Below are 20688 nucleotides of genomic sequence, written 5' to 3'. Positions count from 1 at the left end.
CCACCATTTCTGAAGAAGGGTCTCGACCCGAAACGTCAGCTTTCCTGTTCCTCTGATGCTGCTTGGCCTGCTGTGTTCATCTAGCTCTACACAGTGTTATCTCAGATTCTCCAGCATCGGCAGTTCCTACTGTATTAAAAATGCTGCTTGATAGTGAAACAAGATGATCAGATAAAAAGCAACACATTCAGACATATAATTGCAGAAAAAAGCAAATCATGTTCAGTACCAGCTTCATCCAAGATGAATCCTCCATGTCGTGGCTTCTTCTTGGGTCGGTCATCATCATCTTCCTCATCATACTCTTCCTCTTCCTCCTCTTCCTCCTCCTCTTCCTCCTCCTCCTCTTCCTCATCAGCTTCTTCCGCTTCTTCTATCTCACCTTCTCCCTCCGCTTTCTCACTGCCCCTACTGGCATGCTCTTCCTCCTCCTGAATGACAAAAAACCAGACTGAGACAAATTAATGATGAGATAAATATTTGAAAATTAATAAGCTAAACAGAATCTATCAACAAGTCAGAATTAAGAGAACAAAACCATCTGGAAAGATTGATCAGCCCAAGATCTTTTTCTCTGATATGAACTGAGAGGAAACATGAGAGAGATCTTTACGAAGGAGCTGGACAGGAGGAATGCACAGAAAATGTTTCCACTCGTGGATGAAACCAGAATAACTGCGTGTAAATACAAGATAATCACTAATAAATCAAATAAAACATTGAGGAAGCACTTCCTTAAATACAGGATGATAAGAACGTGGAAGTCACATGAAGCTTTTTGAACAGATACACCTGATGCATTTAGAGGGACTTCTGACACCTATTTAAGAGTGTGGTGAATAGAAGAAATGAAGGCATCTGGGAATCAAACTCTCTCCCTAGATACATTTTGATTCTCAGAGCCACATTTCAGTTTTTGGTGACTCCATTTTCGTTCTCACCAACTCCTTTATAGGTGATGCAATCATATAAATAACATTACCTTCTGCGTTTATGTTGATTTATTTTAGGTTTTTCTTCTTTAGATAGATAAGATAGCAAAAGTACCAAAGATTGCAACTATATATGAGGGTAGGCAATGGCCAAGTGGTATTATCGTTCAACTATTAATCCAGAAACCCAGCTGACGTTCTGGGGACCTGGGTTCGAATCCCGCTACAGCAGATGGTGGAATTTGAATTTTAAAAAAAGTCTGGAATTAAGCATTGCCAATTATCGGAAAACCTATCTGGTTCACTAATGTCCTTCAGGGGAAGAAATCTGCCACCCTCACCTGGTCTGGCCGACATGTGACTCCAGACCCACAGCAATGTGGTTGACTCTCAATTGCCCTCCGAAATGGCCTAGCTAGCCACTCAGTTGCACCAATTGCCACAAAGTCTCCAAGAAATGAAACTGGACGGATCACCTGGCATCGACCTAGGCACCAGAAAAGACAACGTCAGAAACAGCCCTGTCAACCCTGCAAAGTCCTCCTCACTAACACCTGGGGGTTAGTGCGAAAATTGGGACAGCTGTCTCACAGACTAGTTAAGCAACAGCCTGACATAGTCATACTCACAGAATCAGAAGCAAAGAAACCTCCTACTAATGACCACATACCGTCCTCCCTCGGTTGATGAATCAGTACTCCTCAATGTTGAACAATACAGAGGAAGCACGGAGGATGGCAGGGGCACAAAATGTACTCTGGGTGGGGGATTTCAATGTCCACCACCAAGATTGGCTCGGCCGCAGTACTACTGATCAAGCTGGTTGGGTCCTAAAGGACGTTGTTGCTAGACAGGGTCAGTGCCAGGTGGTGAGGGAACCAACCAGAGGGAAAAACATACTTGACCTCATCTTTACTAACCTGCCAGTTGCAGCTGCATCTGTCCATGACAGCATCAGTAAGAGTGACCATCGTATAGTCCTTGTGGAGGTAAAGTCCCGCCTTCACATTAAAAATAATCTCCATCATGTTGTGTGGTACTATCACCGTGCTAAATGAGACAGACTTCGCATAGATCTAGCACCTCAAGACTGGGCATCCACGAGGCACTGTGGGCCATCACCAGCAGCAAAACTGTACTCCAGCACAATCTGTAACCTCATGGCCCAGCATATCCCCCACTCAACCATTACATCAAGCGAGGGGCTCAACACTGGTTCAATGGAGAATGCAGGAAGGCATGCCAGGAGCAGCACTAGGCATACATAAAGATGAGGTATCAACCTGCTGAAGCCACCAAACAGGGCTACTTGCACGCGAAACGGTGAAAGCAGCAAGTGATAAACGGAGCTAAGCGATCCCACAACCAACGGATCAGATGTAAGCTCTGCAGTCCTGCCACATCCAGTGGTGAATGGCGGTGAATAATTAAACAACTCACTGGAGGAGGAGGCTCCATAAATATCCCCATCTTATATGATGGAAGAGCCCAGCCCATCAGTGCAAAAGATAAGGCTGAAGCATTCACAGCAACCTTCAGCCAGAAGTGCCGTGTGGATGATCCATTTCGGCCTCCTCCAATGGTCCCCAGCATTAGGGAAATCAGTCTTCAGCCAATTTGATTCATTCTATGTGATATCAAGAAATGGTTGGAGACACTGGATACTGCAAAGGCTACAGGGCCCTGACAACATTCCGGCAATAGTACTGAAGACTTGTGCTCCAGAACTTGCTGCCCCCCTAGCCAAGCTGTTCCAGTCCAGTTACAACATTGGGATCTACCCGACTATGTGGAAAATTGCCCAAGTATGTCCTGTCCACAAAAAGCAAGACAAATCCAATCCAGCCAATTACCAGCCCATCAGTCTACTCTCAATCATCAGTAAAGTGATGGAAGGTGTCATCTACAATGCTATCGAGCTGCGTCTGCTCAGAAATAACTTGTTCAGTGACGCCTAGTTTGGGTTCCGCCAGGGCCTCTCAGCTCCTGATCTTATTACAGCCTTGGTTCAAACATGGACAAAAGAGCTAAATTCCAAAGGTGAGGTGAGAGTAACAGCCCTTGATATCAAGGTTGCATTCGACTGAGTGTGGCATCAAGGAGCCCTAGCACAACTGGAATCAATGGGTATCAAGAGGGAAAACTCTCTAGTGATTGGAGTCATACCTGATACATAGGAAGATGGTTATGGTTGTTAGCGGTCAATCGTCTCAGCTCCAGGACATTCTGCAGGAGTTCCTCAGGGTAGTGTCCGAAGCCCAATGACGTTCCCTCCATCATAAGGTCAGAAGTGGGGATGTTCGCCGATGATTGCATAATGTTCAGCACCATTCAGTATCACTCAGATACTGAAGCAGTCCATGCTCGTATGCAACAAGATCAGGACAATACCCAGGCTTGGGCTGACAAGTAGCAAGTGACATTCGCGCCACACAAATGCCAGGCTATGACCATCACCAATAAGAGACAATCTAACCACCACCCCTTGATATTCAATGGTGTTACCATCATTGAATCCCCCACTATCAACATCCTGGGAGTTACTATTGACCAGAAACTCAACTGGACTCACCACATTAACAGAATGGTTACAAGAGCAGGCCAGAAGCTAGGAATATGCAGTGAGTAACTCACCTCCTGACTCCTCAAAGCCTATCTGCCATCTACAAGGCACAAGTCAGGAGCATGATGGAATACTCCTCACTTGCCTGCATAAGTGCAGTCCCAATAACACTCAAGAAGCTTGACACTATCCAGGACAAAGCAACCCGCTTGATTGGCAGTACATCCACAAGATGCACTGCAGAAATTCACCAAAGATCCGCAGATAACACCTTCCAAACTCACAACCACTTCCATCTAGGAGGATAAGGGCATCAGACATATGGGTACACCACCACCTCCAAGTTCCCCTCCAAGTCACTCACCATCCTGACTTGGAAATATATCGCCGTTCCTTCACTGTTGCTGGGTCAAAATCCTGGAATTCCCTCCCTAATAGTATTGTGGGTCAACCCATAGCAGGAGGACTGCAGCAGTTCAGAAAGACAACTCACCACCACCTTCCCAAGGGCAACTAGGGATGGGCAAGAAATGCTGACCAGCCAGCGACACCCACATCCCACAAATGAATAGAAAAAAAATCTTTCAACTTAGAATCTATAAATAGGATGTTTTTGTTAATTTAAGCTAAATAAATCTCTCATATTTCATTTCCACGTGACATTGCAAATATGTCTCATATCCGCACCCTCATAAAAATTAATTGCAAACAGTTAACATAGTCCGGCATTTTTTGATTCTGCTCTGCTAATTTCAAGTCTTTTTCCCCTCAGTACTGTTGTAGAAAAGGACTGGTGACAAATGTGTCAAGATACTGACTTTGAAAGGTGTAACTGTGCAATGACAGAGATACACACAAATTAATTACAAATGACAGGGATACACACAAATTATACCTGTACAAACAACATTCCTTAGTCTGCTGAATTCCACATTCAATGGCATGAGTTGCCACATTTGCACACTCGACCTCCTCTCTCTAACAGCACTGATTCATCCTACGTCAAAGCTGCCAAGTTTCATTTCATTCTTCATCTTATCCATAGCCTTGACAGGAAATGTTTCTCTTTTCAGATGCAAATGGATGCAAACTCTAGCAGTGTATAGTTACCATCATCCTCTGGATCACTCCCCTCCAACCCCCTCTCATTCCTTCAGACTTAATCCCTTCTTCCAGTCCCACCTCTTGGGGTGTATTCACTACACTCTCTGAACTTTCCATCTCTGATGTGAAACAATCTGTGGTCAGTGAAAGACTCAGTTTTATTCCATTATGCCACAAACTCAATACACTTCGGGTTCTGCACAACTTTTGAACTCTTTTGTCACTACACTTCACCACAGTGCCTACTTATCTTGGGCACATGTCCTCCTCACAACCAGCATATCTTTCCACTTACATACAGCATTCCACCACCATATTCCTCCCACCACCACTCCCCCAAAAGATGGACTCCTCTCTCTGGCATCTCAATGCTCATCATGACATCAGTCGTTTCAATTACTCTGCTGCCCTTACTCATTCTAGCCTGTCTCTCTTGGAACATAGTGTGGAGCTGGAGGAACACAGCATGCCAGGCAGCATCAGAGGAGCAGGAAAGCTGACATTTCAGGCCAGGACCCTTCTTCAGAAATGAAGAACTCTGACTCCAGCATCGGCAGTTCTTACTATCTCTCTTGGAACATGTTGTACTCCAATCTCTCAGGTCTAACCTCAACACTGTTTTCAAACATGCTGACAAGGATGATTCTGCTGTCACAAACTCTATAACCAATGGACCATGACCCCACCACCAAACATTAAACCAGACTGTTACCGACTTTGTCTCCTCTGGAGATATTCCCTCTAAGATGTGAAGTTCCTCCACAGTACCCCAACACCTACATCCTTCTCAAAATCCTCAAACAGCATCGCCTTGATAGACACATCATTTCAACCTGCTTTTGCCTCATTGAACTTATTTCCTTCTGTTGGATTCCATTTCCTTTTCTCCAATTGAATAGTCTCTTAATAGTTATGTTTGAGATTCCTCTAATACCCTATAATATTTCAATTATTTCCATTGCTTGGTCCTAACTGTCCCCTCTTCACTATGTATATCCAATTCCTCAACACCTCCATCCCCTAACGAGATAGTCTGAGAGCTCTCCACTTCTTCCATGAAAAGAGGACAGACAGTCCCAACCCATCACCACTCTCCTCCCAGCTGAACTTGTCCTCGCATTGAACAATTTCACCTTTAGCATGTCTTACTCCTGCCAAATGAAGAGTGTGGCTATAGATATCTGAATGAGTTTTATTTATATCTGTCTTTTAAGAGGCATGTGGAACAATTCCCAACTGCAGAGTCACTGACAAATTTGTAGATGCAAAGAGAATTAAGAGACATGGGATAGGGCAGGAAAGTATAACTGGGGCAAAAAATCAACCATAATCTTATCGAACAGTGGTGGAGGTTCAAAGGGGAAAACACCCATGTTCTGCTTCTATTTCTTATGTTGTGTTCTTACTAAATTCCATCCTGTAACCCCAGAAAATCCATAAGCACCACCAAAGGTATTCTGCTTTTATTTTATTTGCCAGATGTTGTCACCCCTGTATGGGTCAGCAGTTATTGTTCTAAATGAACTGTTACAATCCAGGGGAAGGTGATCTACCCACTGTGCAGTTTAGGAGTTCCAGGATTTTGACCCAGCAATGCTAAACTAACCTGCAATATAGTTCAAGTCAGGATGGGAGTGGGGAGAATTTGAAGCTGGTTGTGCTCTCAGTGAGTCAAGGTTGCGGGTTTGGAAAGTACTGCTGAAGGACCCTTGGTGAATCACCATGGTACATTTTGTAGATGGTATACACTGCTGCCACTATGTTGTTGGTGGAGGGGGTGAATGTTCATAGTGGTGGATAGAGTGCCAATCAATGAATTACTAGTGGCGTGTTAATCAATAACAGCATCTAACATGGCCCAAAATTTATAAATGAAAAGAAAAATATGTTGCCTTAATATAGTACCTTTGAAGGTCAGAAGCATCCTAAAGAGCTGTATAGCTGACAAGGTACTTTTGAAATGTAGTCACTCTTGCAGCACAGGAAACACAGTAGCCAATCTGCCAGCTCCCACAAAAATCAATGTGACATTGATCAGTTAATTTGTTTCTAGGGTAGTGATTGAAGAGTAAACACAATCCAGGACACCAGGGAGAGCTTTCCTGTTCTTGCTCAAAATAGTGCCATGGGATCCTTCAAGTCCACCAGTTTAACATCTCTTCTGAAACATTGAACCTCTGACATTGTGCAGCAGCCTCGTATCAGAGAGCTGGCCTAAAATTTTGTGTTCAGTCCCTGGAACTAGGATCCAGAACCTTCTGAAGCAGAGGCAATGTAGTATCACTGAACTACAGCTGACGAGGAGTTCAAACATTCAAGTCCAGTCACGCATACAAGCAGGAGTTGAGGAAAGGTGGGAATGAAGGCATATTTAGTCACGAAGTCAATATAGCATTTTCTCCAAATACGAAATAACCAGCGAATTTGCACAGTTTTAATTACCTCAATTTCCTCTTGTTCCTCTGCCTCACTGCTGCGGGAACTCTCATCATCAGTGAAGTTGCTACCGTCGCTATCAGACATCCTGAAGACTCAGTGAAAGCCTGAAGTGGAAAAGGAACTTAAAATTAAGACACAGAATTTAGGCAACTTTCTACTTTGAAGCTTCTGTGGATTTATATGCATTATTTCACTTGAACTTAGGGAGATTCATTTACATTGAATTATGCAGTGGATGGTACAAGGACTAGCAAACATAGGTTCAAGGTTTTGGATGATAAATGAAACAGTGACGTGAGGACAGACTATTTTTATGCGCCGTGTGGTAAAGTCCTGGATCTCTCAGTTTAACAGCATGGGGTATGTGTAAACGAACAACAATTTTAAAAGGAAATTTAAAGAGGTGCATGAGGGAATGAAGTTGCAAGGTTAAAGGGACAGAGTGAGGCAGCAGGGCTGACTGGATTGTTCTATCAAGAATTAGCATAGATTTGAAGGGCCAAAGCACCTACTTCTGTGCTGTAGTGACCCTGTGACTCTACAGCAATAGAAGTGAAATCAGAGAGGTTGTGCTAAACTTGTACAGAATTAGATAAGACAACATTCAGACACATGGGGCAATTCTGGTCTCCCGATCATAAAAATAGAGAGTTGATCAAGAAGGTTTACAAGGATGATGATACTGGTCAGGAAATGTTGAATAATCTGGGGCTCTTTTGTCTAGAAGAGAAAGCTGATGGGGTGACTTGATAGCTTTAACTTTATTGAAGGGTTCGACAGAGTAGATGTCAAGAAGGAATTTCTATTTGGTAGGAGTCCAAAACTAGGAACCATAAATACAAGACAGTCACAATTAAGTCCAATAGGGAACTCAAGAGAAACTGACTTGTTCAGAGATATATTTGATGTAAAAACATACAGGGGAAATTAGATTAAAAGGTTAAGAGAGAATTGTGTTGCATAGATTCTGAAAACAAGTGAGAACGCTACTGGGGAAGTTAAATTAATAACCCATGAACTTGCTCAAAAGGAGCACACAGGCATGAAAATGCAGTTTTCAAAAGCCTCATCGCAATTGTGAATGCTAAACTGATGCAATTGTTTGACCACTGAAAACACAGAACACAGAACACAGAACACAATTCACTGTACTGGGTAAATGTTAGCACTGGATTGAGATTTCAACCATTGTTTAATTTGTGCATTTAATTCTTGTAATTGAGCTATGTTGGTCAATGTTCTCTTTCCCTGCCCACTGAAGCATGCAAGAGAAATCTATTTTTTCTCATGACTAAAGGTAGAAGGACATTCTAACTGTCTTGCAACACAGAACCCTACATACAATGGAAGGCCAATTTAGTATGGATATTGAGTTACACTCCGTGAAATAAGAAAACTGTAATATTTTCCAACTATTTTTAATTAGCTGTATTGGGAGCCATGAGACCGCGATGTCAAAAGTAAATTCTCAAGTATAATGAACCACTTTTTAAATGGACTTCCACTCTCCTAAAAAGTGAATTTCCATTCATAGGAAATTGATCTTTACAGACAGCAGCGAAGTTAGACAGAGATGGAGAATAAAACGTGATGAAGAGATAAGAGAAAAAGAAAAAAAAAAGTGGTTGAAAATCCACTCATTCCTATATCCTGGATGTGTTAGGTACTTCAATTGATCTATTTGCTGATGGGTACTGCAACACATTTTTAAATTCTTACGAAAACCTCGTGCGTTTAATTAAACACCCAATATTTATGCCATTTTCCTCAAGTCCTCTCCCAATATTGCAAGACGGGCATGGTAAATAATATATTTTGACCGAGTACAAATCACAAGTTTCCAACACAATTTTCTATGATAGGCACTGAATCATCTTCGACACAAATTAAGAGCTAAAGCTTTTGTGATCAAGGCTTTTGTCTCAGTATTCACCCTGGTCCAAGTGGTTAAGATTCAGACAAATTTGTTCAGTCATCACTGTATCAAATCAGACACAATAAAAAGATACAGCACTGAAGGAGGCTACTCAGCCTATTGTACTGGTGGTAGCTCTTTAGAACTCTCAACTAATCCTCTTCCCCAACTATTTCCCCACAGAGCTACATATTTCTCCATTTCAATGTCCAATATCTAACTGCCTTGTAAATATTACTGACTCTACTTCCACAATACTTTCCAGCAAAGCATTCCCGACTACACTCACCACATTAAGCAACATATCTCTACTCTGGTTCACCAACCAGTTTTCTGTCATCTGACCTTCTGTTGCAGAAAATGTTTTCTCATTACTTATTTGATGAAAGACCTTTGTTATTTTGAATGTCTATTAAGTTTTCCCTTAACTTTCTCAGCCCAAAAGAATAAAAACTAGAGCTTCTCCTGTCTCTCCATAAAACTGAAATTCTACAACCTTGCTACCATTCTAGGACCTCCTTTTCGAAACCATCCCATTTAGCTGTCCTACCATCTGATGAAGGATTGTATACACGCAATCACAGATTTCTATTTCTCATGCCCCTTATTTTAAAATTTTATCAGTTAAGGTTCTAAATCTCAATGTCATTGGGGTGCGCAAAAAAGTATCTCTGAACCTACAGCTCTTTATAATTGGCGTTTGGCTTTGTTTAGGAATCCTGTTCATTTACTGTCAATATGCAGGGTGCAAAAGATGTCCCCTTTTTATTGATTAATTAGCAGTAACCCACAAAACATGTGGACTGAAATTAGTACCTTCATTTTATTAAATCCCCATCACTTTCCATCCTTCCCAAGTAATCCATCTCAGGCCAACCTCATTCTATTAGAGTACATTTCACCATCTCATATAATCCCCATTCCATCACTGCTTCCTGTATCACCCCTATTTCATTCCCTCAATTGCATTCTATATCCATTTTCCATCTCCATGGCCTCCCATCACTCTCTGTATTCCCGTCCCATCCTACAAATGTAAAAGATATCTCTGCTCCTCCCTTCTAACCTTTTCAGCATTCTCAATTTGAATTGCTCCACCATTTGTACTGGGTCTTTGGTTGCCAAGGCACTCGACTCTGGAATTCCTCCCTGAACCACTTCACATTTCTTTCCACCCCCAAGATGTCCTGTAAATGTACCACTGACAAAGCTTTGAGTTACCCTCCTTATTTTCTCAATTGGTTTGGAGTCAAGTTTTGCTTTGTCATACTTTAAGGTGTTCCATTTCATTAAAGGCGCAATGTCCTAAATGGTGTTTAGCTCTTACTACAGCTTGTGTTAGCAAGTTCCACATTCACCTGGAAAAATTGGATTTATTGATCGTTATCTTCACAACTAGAAACATCATTTCCACATCAGCCCTTTCAACCCCCTTCACAATTTTAATAACTGCTGCTAGGAACACATTTCAGCATTCTTTTTGCAAGTAAAAGAACCATAAGCATGTTCTTTCATCTCTGATAGGTACAAGCTCTCACTTTTGTAAATATTGTTTGCAATTCCACGAGCATTTCTAAATCCTTTTGAAGGAACAAGAATCGCTCAGTGCTCCAAGTATGGTCTTTCATTGTTCAGTACAAGTTGAATATAATTTCACAACTTTATAAATCTATCCCCCTGAGAACAAAGCCCAGTGCTGTTTGCTTTTCTTCGAAATGCAACTGACCAGTTTGTTATTTTTGATGATTTAAGGTATTTGGACCACAATCACTTTGTTTTACTACCCCATTTAACTCTTTGTCATACAGATTCCTCATTTTTCTTACCAAACTTTAACACCTCACACATTCCTTTTCCTTAGGATAGGAAGTCAGCATGGACGAGTTGGACCAAAGGGTTTGTTTCTGTTCTGTGTATCTCTATAACCCTATGTGCTGACGACATACCCACATTGAAAGTCTATTATACCTTTGGTAATTTCTCAGTTTACCTCAGAATCACTGTAATCACACCACATCCCATCTCCCAATCTCTTCCCTCTACCCAAAAATATCAGGTGTCATTTACAAATCTTGAATTTGTACTTTGGATTTGAGCCGAAATTGTTAATGTAAACGACATTGATTCTTCTGAAAAAAACACTTCCCACCATTTGCTAGTCTGAGTAGTCCTTCTCAATTAAACTGTGTGTTTTCTGTTCTGTACCCAGTTTGCTACCCATTGTGCTGCTGCCAAATAGTAACATAACAAAAAAAACAACAAAGAAAGCATGTTCAGCACAGGGGCTACTGTAAATACATACCAATATGGAAATCATGGTAAAACATGGATAAATTTACAGAAGATTCTCTTTTCGAACTGGTGAGCTCTGACAAAGGGCCACATCTTTGTGGCTTCACCTGACAAACGGACTATGCTCCCAAAGCTTGAGCGTTTTTAAATAAACCTGTTGGACTATAACCTGGTGTTGTATGACTTCTGACCTAACTGATCTACAAGAATGGTTCCAGAGATGAGAACTTTCAGTTTTGAGGATAGATTGAACAAGTTGGGGCTGTTCTCCTTGAAGCAAAGAAGGCTAAGAGGAGATCTGGTGAATGTTTTCAAAATTATGAGGGGGCTGGAGAAAATAGATGGGAAGAAATTGTTCTTGCTCATTAAAGGGTAAAGAGCCAGAGGGCATGGATTCTAAGTGATTTGCCAAATAGTCATGTGAGGTGAGATAAAAACATTTTCACACAGCAAGTAGTTAGAATCTGCAATGCATTGCCTGGAAATGTGGTGGAGGCAGCTTCAATTGAGGCAGTGGATATTGAATGATTAGTTAGATAGAAATAGTGTGCAGGAATCACAGTGAAGCAGTCAGGGAAAAAGATCAAAAAGTGACACGAGGCAAGAGAAAGCAGCTGATTGGGTGAGTAAGGTTAGGTGAGTACTTATACTATTTTTATTGCTCATCACTTATAAGGGTAATAGTGCAAAGGTCCACAGAAGAAGAGCCTCAGAATAATTAAAATTATTTGATTTTAAGGACAATCTAAGGGTTTAATTTAAAAGGGGTAAATTACAGAAGGAAAACTCAAAGCCATGGTGGGTACCACCTGCTCTGTTTACGAAGCCAGGCACAATTCCAATGCCTGGGACCAGAACCTGTGTCTCCAGTTACAGCTCCTGGATGCCTGAGGTTCAGAGTTGGAGTGGTGCTGGGGACACTGTGGAGCATCCACAAACCGTGGAGAATTGTGGATAGCACATATAGGGAGGTGGTCAATCCGTAGGGTACGACTCTACAGGCGGGGAGGGAATGGACCACAACCAAGCAGAGAAACAGGACTAGGCATTTAATGCAAGAATCCCATGGCCATTCCCAAAAAAACAAATATATCACTTTTGCTGTTGTTGGGAAGAATGACCTCTCAGAGAAAAGTACTAACAGCCAAATTTGTTGTGCCACAGTTGGTTCTGCTGTATGGGAGAGGAGGAATAAGTGTGGGAAGACTGTAGTCCATAAGACCATAAGGTATAGGAGCATTATTAGGCCATTCAGCCTATCAACTCTGCTTTGCCATTCAATCATGCCTGATATGTTTCTCAACCCCATTCTCCTGCCTTCTCCCTGTAACTCTTGATCCCCTTATTAATCAAGAAGCTATCTACCTCTGTCGTTAATGTATTCAATTACCTGGCCTCCACAGCCTTCGGCGGCAATGCTCTCCACAGATTCACAACCCTCTGACTGAAGAAATTCCTCCTCATCTCAGTTGTACACAGTTGTTCCTCCACTCTGAGGCTGTACCCTCAGGTCCTCGTCTCTCCAACTACTGTAAATGTCTTCTCCACATCCATTCTATCCAGGCCTCTCAGTATTCTGTAAGTTTCAATGAGATACCCTCCATTCTTCTGAATTCCATCAACTACAGACCCAGTGTCCTCAACCACAACTCACAGGATAAGCCCTTCATGCCTAGGATCATTCTTGTAACAAAAACAGAAGTAGCTGGAATAGCCCAGCAGGTCTGGCAGCATCTGTGAGAACAAAAATCAGAGTTAACATTTCGGGCCCGGTGACCCTTCCTCAGAACCGGGTCACCGGACCTGAAACATTAACTCTGATTTTTTTCTTCACAGATGCTGCCAGACCTGCAGAGCTTTTCCAGCAACTTCTGTTTTTGTTCCTGATTTACAGCATCTGCAGTTCTTTCGGTTTTTATCAGTCTTGTAAGCCTCCTCTAGAACCCCTCCAATGCCAGCACAGCCTCCCTTGGCTATGGGTCCAAAATTACTCTCAATAATGCAGTCCGACTACAGCCTTATACAGCCTCAGCAGTACATCCCTGCTCTTGTATTCCAGCCCTCCTGAAATGAAAGCTAACACTGTATTTGCCTTCCCAACTACCAAATGATTTTGCATGTTAACCTTTAGAGTCCTAGTTCAGGATTCTCTAAAGTTTCTTTGAGCTTCAGATTTCCAAAGCCTTTGCCCACATAGAAAATAGTTAATTGCCTCTATTCTTCCTTCAAAAGTGCATAGCCTCACACACACGAAGAGAAATTGCTGGTAAAGCTCAGCAGGTCTGACAGCATCTGAGAAGAGAAATCAGAGTTAACGTTTCAGGTCTGGTGCTCACCTTGCATAACTTTACACTGTCCCCACTTTGCATTCCATCTGCTACTTCTTTGCCCACTCTCCTAGCCTATCCCAATCCTTCTGCAGCCTCCCTGTCTCCTCAATACTATCTGTCCCTCCATCAATCTTTGCATCATTTGCTTACTTAGCAACAATACCCTCAGTTCCTTTGTTCAGAATGTTAATGTATTATGCAGACAGTTGTGGTCCCAACACTGACTCCTGCGGAACTCCTCTTGTCACTGGCTGCTATCCTTAAAAATTCCCCACGTTCTGCCTCTGCCAGTCAGCCAATTCTCTATCCATGCCAGCACTTTGCCAACATGGCCTCATATCTTATATAGCAGCCTCCTGGAGGGCACCTTGTCAAAGGCCTTCTGGAAACTCAAACAGATCATCTCCTTTGTCTACAAGGGATTCAATCCTAAAAGCAATAGATGAACGTCTCAGCTGTTACAAATGAGACTCCAGGATATTCATAGATCCATAGAATTCATAGAATCCCAATAGTATGGAAACAGGCCCTTCGGCCCAACAAGTCCACACCAACCCTCAGAGTATCCCACCCCCAGACCAATCCCCAGGCACTATGGTCAATTTAGCATGGCCAATCCACCTACCCTGCACATCTTTGGATTGTGGGAGGAAACCGGAGCACCCGGAGGAAACCCACGCAGACACAGGGAGAACGTGCAAACTCCACACAGACAGTCGCCCAAGGGTGGAATCGAACCCGGGTCCCTGGCGCTGTGAAGCAGCAGTGCTAACCACTGAGCCACCATGCCTCCCAGGGGCTATCATACAGGACATTCTGGAATGGGAGGGTGAATAGCCAGTGGACCTGGTACATATCAGTACCAACGACACAGGTTTAAAAAACAGGCACAGGTCCTAATAGCAGAATATAGGGAGGAAGCAAGTTAAAAACGTAGGACCTTGAAGATAGTGATATCACTAGTCAGAGTAGAATGAGCAGGATATATCAGATAAACATGTGGCTGAAGAGACGGTGCAAGGGATATCAGATTCCTGGGACACTGGGACTGCTCTGGGGGAAGGAGGGATGAGTTGAACTTGAGCAGGACTGGAACGGAGGTCCGAGGGATAGTATTTCTGTTCATGAGGTTGGAGAGTATTCAAATTAAAATAGCAGGAGGATGGGAATTTATACAGGAAGACAGAGAGAGGAAAACAAAAGCAAAAACAAAAGACAGAATGGGAAGTAAGAAAAGTGACAGCAAAGAATTCAAAGGGAAAAAATCAAACATGACCAAAGATCAAAATAATATGAGTGGGGACTAAGAAAGTTAAAAAGACAAGCCCTATTACCTTGTGTCTCAATAAGTGGAGATTTTGCAATAAAATGGATGAATTGGTTGCGCAAACAGATGTAAATATGTATGATATTGTTGAGATTGTGGAGATATGGCTGCAGTGTGACAAAGTATGGGAACTGAATATCCAGACGTATTCAGTTTTTAAGAAAATGAGATGGGTGTAGAATTCCTGGCTAAAAAGGAAAATTAGCACAATAGTGAGGATATAATGCAATATTAGATCTGGTGAAATGGAATCTATATGAGATGAGCTTAAAAACACCGAGTGGCAGCAAACAAGAATCGTGGTTGTATACAGACCCCAAAACTGAAGCAATGCTGGGGAATGAATTAAACAGGAAATTAGAGGGAAAAGTAGTAAAGGTACAGCTGTAATTATGGGCAACTTTAACCTGCACAGATTGGGCAAAACAAACTGCATGTTAACCCAAAGATAATCCTGAACTAGGACTCCCAAGTCCCTTTAAGCTTCAGATTTCCGAAGACTTTGCTCATTTAGAATACCATAGGAGGGGAATTCTTGGAATGTGCGTGGGATGGTTTTCTGCATCAATACATTGTGGAACCAACTATAAAATAAGACCGAGTACTGTCGAATTAGAAAGAAATAGTTGGCAATCTAGCTGTGTGAGGCCTGTTGGGGAAGAGTGAAAATAATATGAGAGAGTTCTTAAATAAGTTGGAGATTGACATAATTGACTCTGAAACTAGGGTCCTAATCTAAATAAAGGAAACCATGATGGTATGAGGTACGAACTGGTCATGATAAATTGGGAAACATTACTTAAAGGAATGACGATGGATAGGCAATGGCAAACATTTAAAGAGTGCATGGAGGAACTGCGAGAATTGTTCATGCCCGTCCAGCACAATAATCAAATAGGGTAAAGAGGCTCACAAGGTAAATCAAGGACAGTATCAGATCCAAAGAAGGCACTTACAAATTGGCCAAAAAAAAAAAGCAGCACACCTGAAGATTGGGAGCAGTTTAGCTTTTGACAAAGGAGGGTAAATGGATTGATTAAGAGGGGCAAAATAGAACAAAGAACAACACAGCACAGGAACAGGGCCTTTGGCCCTCCAGCCTGCGTCAACACATTTTGCCCTTCCACATTAAGACTGTCTTCACTTACAGGATCCGTATTCCTCTAGTCTCTTCCTATGCATGTATTCATCCAGGTTTTCTTGAGAGTATGACAGTAAGTTTGCAGGGCACATACAAACTCTTTGTAAAAGGTATGTGAAAAAAAACATAAGCGAAAACAAATGTAGTCCCTTGGTCAGAAACAGGGGAAGTTATAATGGGCAACAAACAAAAGTAGACAAATTAAATGCATATTTTGATAATGACTTCTCAAAGGAGAACACAAATAACATCAAAGTGTTGGAGAATGCAAGGTCTATGAGAGGGAAGAACTGAAAGAAATCAGTATTTATAGGGAAATTGATGGAATTAAAGGCTGATAAATCCCTCAGGCCCAATGATCTGCTTTCCAGAGAACTTAAGGAGGTAGCCCTAGAAATAGTGGATGCATTGATGGTCATCTTTCAAGATTCGCTACACTAGAACAATTGCTATGAATTGTATGATAACAAATGCAATAGACCAGTTAGCCTGACATCAAAAAAAATGCTTTACAAAATGCATTACAAAAGATTTAATAGCAGAGCTTGGAAAACAGTGAAAGGATCAGACACAGTAAGCATGGATTGACATAAAGGAAAATATGTTTAACAAATTGAGTGAAATTTTTCGAGGATGTAATTAGTCAAATTGATAAGGTGGAATCAATAGATGGCACTTACTTGGATTTTCGGAAGGATTTTAACAAGGTCCCACATTAGAGATTAGCATGTAAATGAAAGCACGTGGGCTTAGGGTAGTGTACTGACATGGATAGAGAACTGGTTAGCAGACAGAAAATAAAAAGTAGAAATAAATGGATCTTTCTCCAAGTGGCAGCCAATGACTATTGGAGTACCGCAGGGATCAGTTCTTGGATCCTAGCTATTCATAATAAATATTAATGATTCTGATGAGGGACCTAAGTGTAATATGTCAAGGATTTAGATGACATGAAAGTTGGGTGGGAGGGTGAACTGAGAGGAGGATGCAGAAATGCTTCTGTGTGATTTAGACAAGTTCAGTGAGAGGGCAAATGCATGGCAGATAAAGAATAATGTGGATAAATGTAGCAAAAACAGTATTTGAATGGTGATCTATTAGAAAACAAGACCTGGGTGGCCTTGTACATCAGTTGCTGGAAATAAGCACACAGGTGTGGCAAGCAGGGATGGCAGCAAATGGTATGTTGGCCTTCAAAGCAAGAGGATTTGAGTACAGGAGCAAGGATGTCTTGCTGTAATTGTACAGGGCCTTGGTGAGACCACATCTGTGTACAGTTTTGGTTTCCTTATCTGAGGAAGGATGGTCTACCAATCAAGGGAGTGCCACAAAAGTTTACCAGACTGAATCTTGGGGTGGCAAGATGGACATATAAAGAGAGACTAGAGCACTTGGGACTACATTCTCTGGAATTTTTTGCCTACCTCATTTTTCACTCTCACAGAAATCTAGAAGATTCCAACAGGTGTGGATAAGGAAAACACAGGAAGAATGTTCCTGAAGACTGGGGATCCAGCCGTCACAGTCTAAGGATAGAGTAAGCCATTAGGACTGAGATAAAGAGAAATATCTTCATCCAGAGAGTGGTGAGTCTGTAGAATTCTTTGCCACAGAAAGCAGTTGAGGTCGGAACATTGAATGTTTTCAAAGAGAAGTTAAATATAGATACAGGAATTAAAGGGTATATAGAGACAACAGGAACAGGGTACGAGTTGAACGATCAGTAACAATCATATTAAATGGCGAAGCAGGTTTGACGGGACAAATGGCTTACTCCTCCTGTTTTCTATGTTTCGATGCAAGGGCATGGGGAAAACACAGGAGACTGGCAGTAGGTAATGATGCTAATTTGAAGAGCCATGCAGACCTGATGGGCCGAATAGTTTCCGTCCAAGCCATAACATGTCTGTAATTCTGTGAAGTCTGTGGGAAACAGGAGAGATTCAACAATGGAAGTGATTCAATAATGGAAGAGAAAGGCCATTTGAAGTGACATTAGGGTAGAAAAGAAGTAAAAGTTGTGTCCGGAACATGTATTGCACAGTCAGAATGCAAAAATGAGAGGCCAACTGAAAAATGCAAAGAAAGTGAAACAAAATGGGTACACAGATTACAGTCAGAATCGCTGAACGTAATGTTGAGTCCAAAAGACCATAAAGTACCTAGCGGAAAAGTGACGTGCCATTACTTGAGTTTATGCGGAGCTTCAGTGAAACACTGCAGCAGGCCAAAGACAAAGGTCAGTGTTAGAGTAAGAATTAAAACAACAGTTGACCAATAGCTAGGGGTCATGCATGCAGACATCATTTATGATTCTACCTGGAACATTGAGGAATATAATTTTGTATCCTTTTACCTCTCAGTTCATTTCATTCTACCTCGTATCCCAAACCTCCGAATGTAGCCATGCAACTCAGTCCAGACTAACTGAGCCATTACCAACAGCAAATACAGTTCTTTTGAGAAGGAATCTTAGTATCCCCAGGGCAGCAACATACACAATATTTTGCTCTCATACCCCACATAAACCACAATAACACAAATTACATAAAAACCACTAGATAATAAAACACCACAATCCATCTACTTTGCCTTTTACCAACCTAATCACTGCATAATTAAATGATACTTGAATTACCGACAAAACACAGTGAATAATCTCTACTAAAGGTTACAGGTAACCCAGAAATAAGAATTTAGTAATATGAGTAGGTTATTCAGTCCACTGAACCTGTTCCACCATTTAACACAACTGTAGCTGATTGAACACTTCAATGCTTTTTTTCCCCATACTATCTGCAGAACTCTTGATGCCATTGATCATCATAAATCTATTAATCTGTACGTTAAATATACTTGAAGGCTGAAACTCCACAAAAGACATGAAAAGCTTGGAAACCATAGGCTCCAAAGTCACCATCTTCTCAACCCCCATCCCAAGAAGCTAACAAAATGTGAAAAAAAAAGTCATGTGTTTTATTCATTTATGGGAGGTAGCTGGGGACAGCATTTATTGCCCATCCCTAGCTAGCTTCTGAAACCATTGCAGTCCATGTGCAGTAGGGACACCCACAATGCTGTTACAGAGGGACTTCTAAGATCTTGACCTAGTAACACTGAAGGAACAGCGATAACTTGTGTGTGACTTGGAGGAGAACTAGCAGATGATGGTGTGCATATGTACAGTCTGTATCTGTTAGGGTTCTGTTCCTCAGAACTCCCATAAATGATGAAATTCGTGAGAGTGGAGCTCATTTAAAATAGTTTAAATGGTTAAAGATACACGATTTTTGTTGTTACTTATATTTTGGTGCAGATAGGCGAATTTGTGACTCATGTTTTCACAGATACAGAGGATTTACTGTATCTGCTTCCCTTGTTTTTATAACTTAACGGTAGCTGTTTGGGATGTCAAATTCTAATATGCTATTTGTCTGTAGAGAATGGATTGAGAACCCTTTGTATATAATTATAAACTTTTTATGAATGAAGTTTATTTTTGCAATAAAAATCTGCTGCCCTTGCTCTTCTAGATCAAAATGGTTATGGATTTGGAAACTATCTGTACTTAGTTAATACGCTTATTTACAAGCAGGTAGCAATACAAACAAGTCAGAATTTTAAATTGAGAAATTAAATACAGAAATACTACAATCAGCAACCATAATCAAATCCAATCTCCAAATGTTCAAGATAAACCAAAACAAAATCAGTTTGTTGGCAGACTAAACCTTCTTGTCTTCAGTATTTCATAGGGGAATCAGTGAAAAATGATTCGCAAAAACAGGGGGCACACAATTTCTGAAGAGGACTCCCAATGACCTCGAAACGTTAACTACGCTTCCCTCTCTCCAAGGATGGTGCCAGACCTGCTGAGTTTCTCCAGCGCGTTATTTTTTGCTTGTTTTGAGTTTACAACAACCGCTGGCGGCCCTGATGTTGGCTCATTCGGCTTATTGTTTGCTGCGATGGGTTATTGTGTTAGATTTTTAACACCCCATCCACAAACCCTAGCCTCTCCCTCAACGTGAAGCTGAACCAAGTGGCAGCCTGTAGGAGGAAGATGCCGCTTGTCGCCCGGAGACTGACCCCAGCCACAAGGTCAGCTGCCCGGCTCCCGTGACTGCAGCCGCCTGGGGAGAGGGATGGGGGAACCCGGGGGAATCCGTCAGGGCCTAGCTGCTGGCTCCAAGCCTGAGCGCTTCAGGCGGATCTGGAGGTACTGGGGTGAGAGTTTCTTATCCTCTGCTGCCTCCCCTGATACCGCTTTAACGCTCACTTACCGACAAGCAGCGGCAGCGATGTCTCCCCTACCCTTCCCTTCAATTACACTGAGGGAGAGATAAATCGAAGACTTCCCACCAACACGGAGACAGCGATGAGAGGGGAGAACTCCCGTGCGTCAGTACGTTCCCAGGCCATACGTGCGCGTCCTCAACACCTGGCATTGCGTTCCCGCACCGTGCTTGCGTGCATCAGGCGTCATGACGTCACGCAGAGTGCGCCCCGTCCCAGCAACGGGCGTCAGGGCGTTCCGCCGTGCGTGCGCGCCACTTCTGTCTCCTCGAGGAAGCCGGCTCTTCGGAGGCTCGGAGGCTCGGAGGAGGCTCGGGGGGGGGGTTCGCAATAAACAACTGCACCTCCC

General features: G+C 42.2%; 1 protein-coding gene across 2 annotated transcripts in view; it reads right to left on the bottom strand.

Annotated features, from left to right (window-relative positions):
* supt5h (SPT5 homolog, DSIF elongation factor subunit) overlaps nt 1-20468 on the bottom strand; it is an 81989-nt gene extending 61521 nt beyond the window's left edge. For both annotated transcript variants that reach the window (XM_020512018.2, XM_048618311.1), the window contains exons 1-3: nt 20327-20468; nt 7042-7142; nt 230-431 (exon numbers count right to left, since the gene is read on the bottom strand). In XM_020512018.2, coding sequence (XP_020367607.1) covers nt 230-431; nt 7042-7122 — 283 coding nt within the window. In that variant the 5' untranslated portion in view covers nt 7123-7142; nt 20327-20468. The remainder of the gene's footprint in view (nt 1-229; nt 432-7041; nt 7143-20326) is intronic.
* Nucleotides 20469-20688: the final 220 nt, after the last annotated feature.

This window comes from Rhincodon typus, chromosome 39 (assembly GCF_021869965.1).
Source record: "Rhincodon typus isolate 14 chromosome 39, sRhiTyp1.1, whole genome shotgun sequence".
In the NCBI taxonomy this organism is placed as follows: domain Eukaryota; kingdom Metazoa; phylum Chordata; class Chondrichthyes; order Orectolobiformes; family Rhincodontidae; genus Rhincodon; species Rhincodon typus.
Note: the sequence above shows the minus strand (reverse complement) of the source record. Positions and strands in the feature narration are given on the sequence as shown.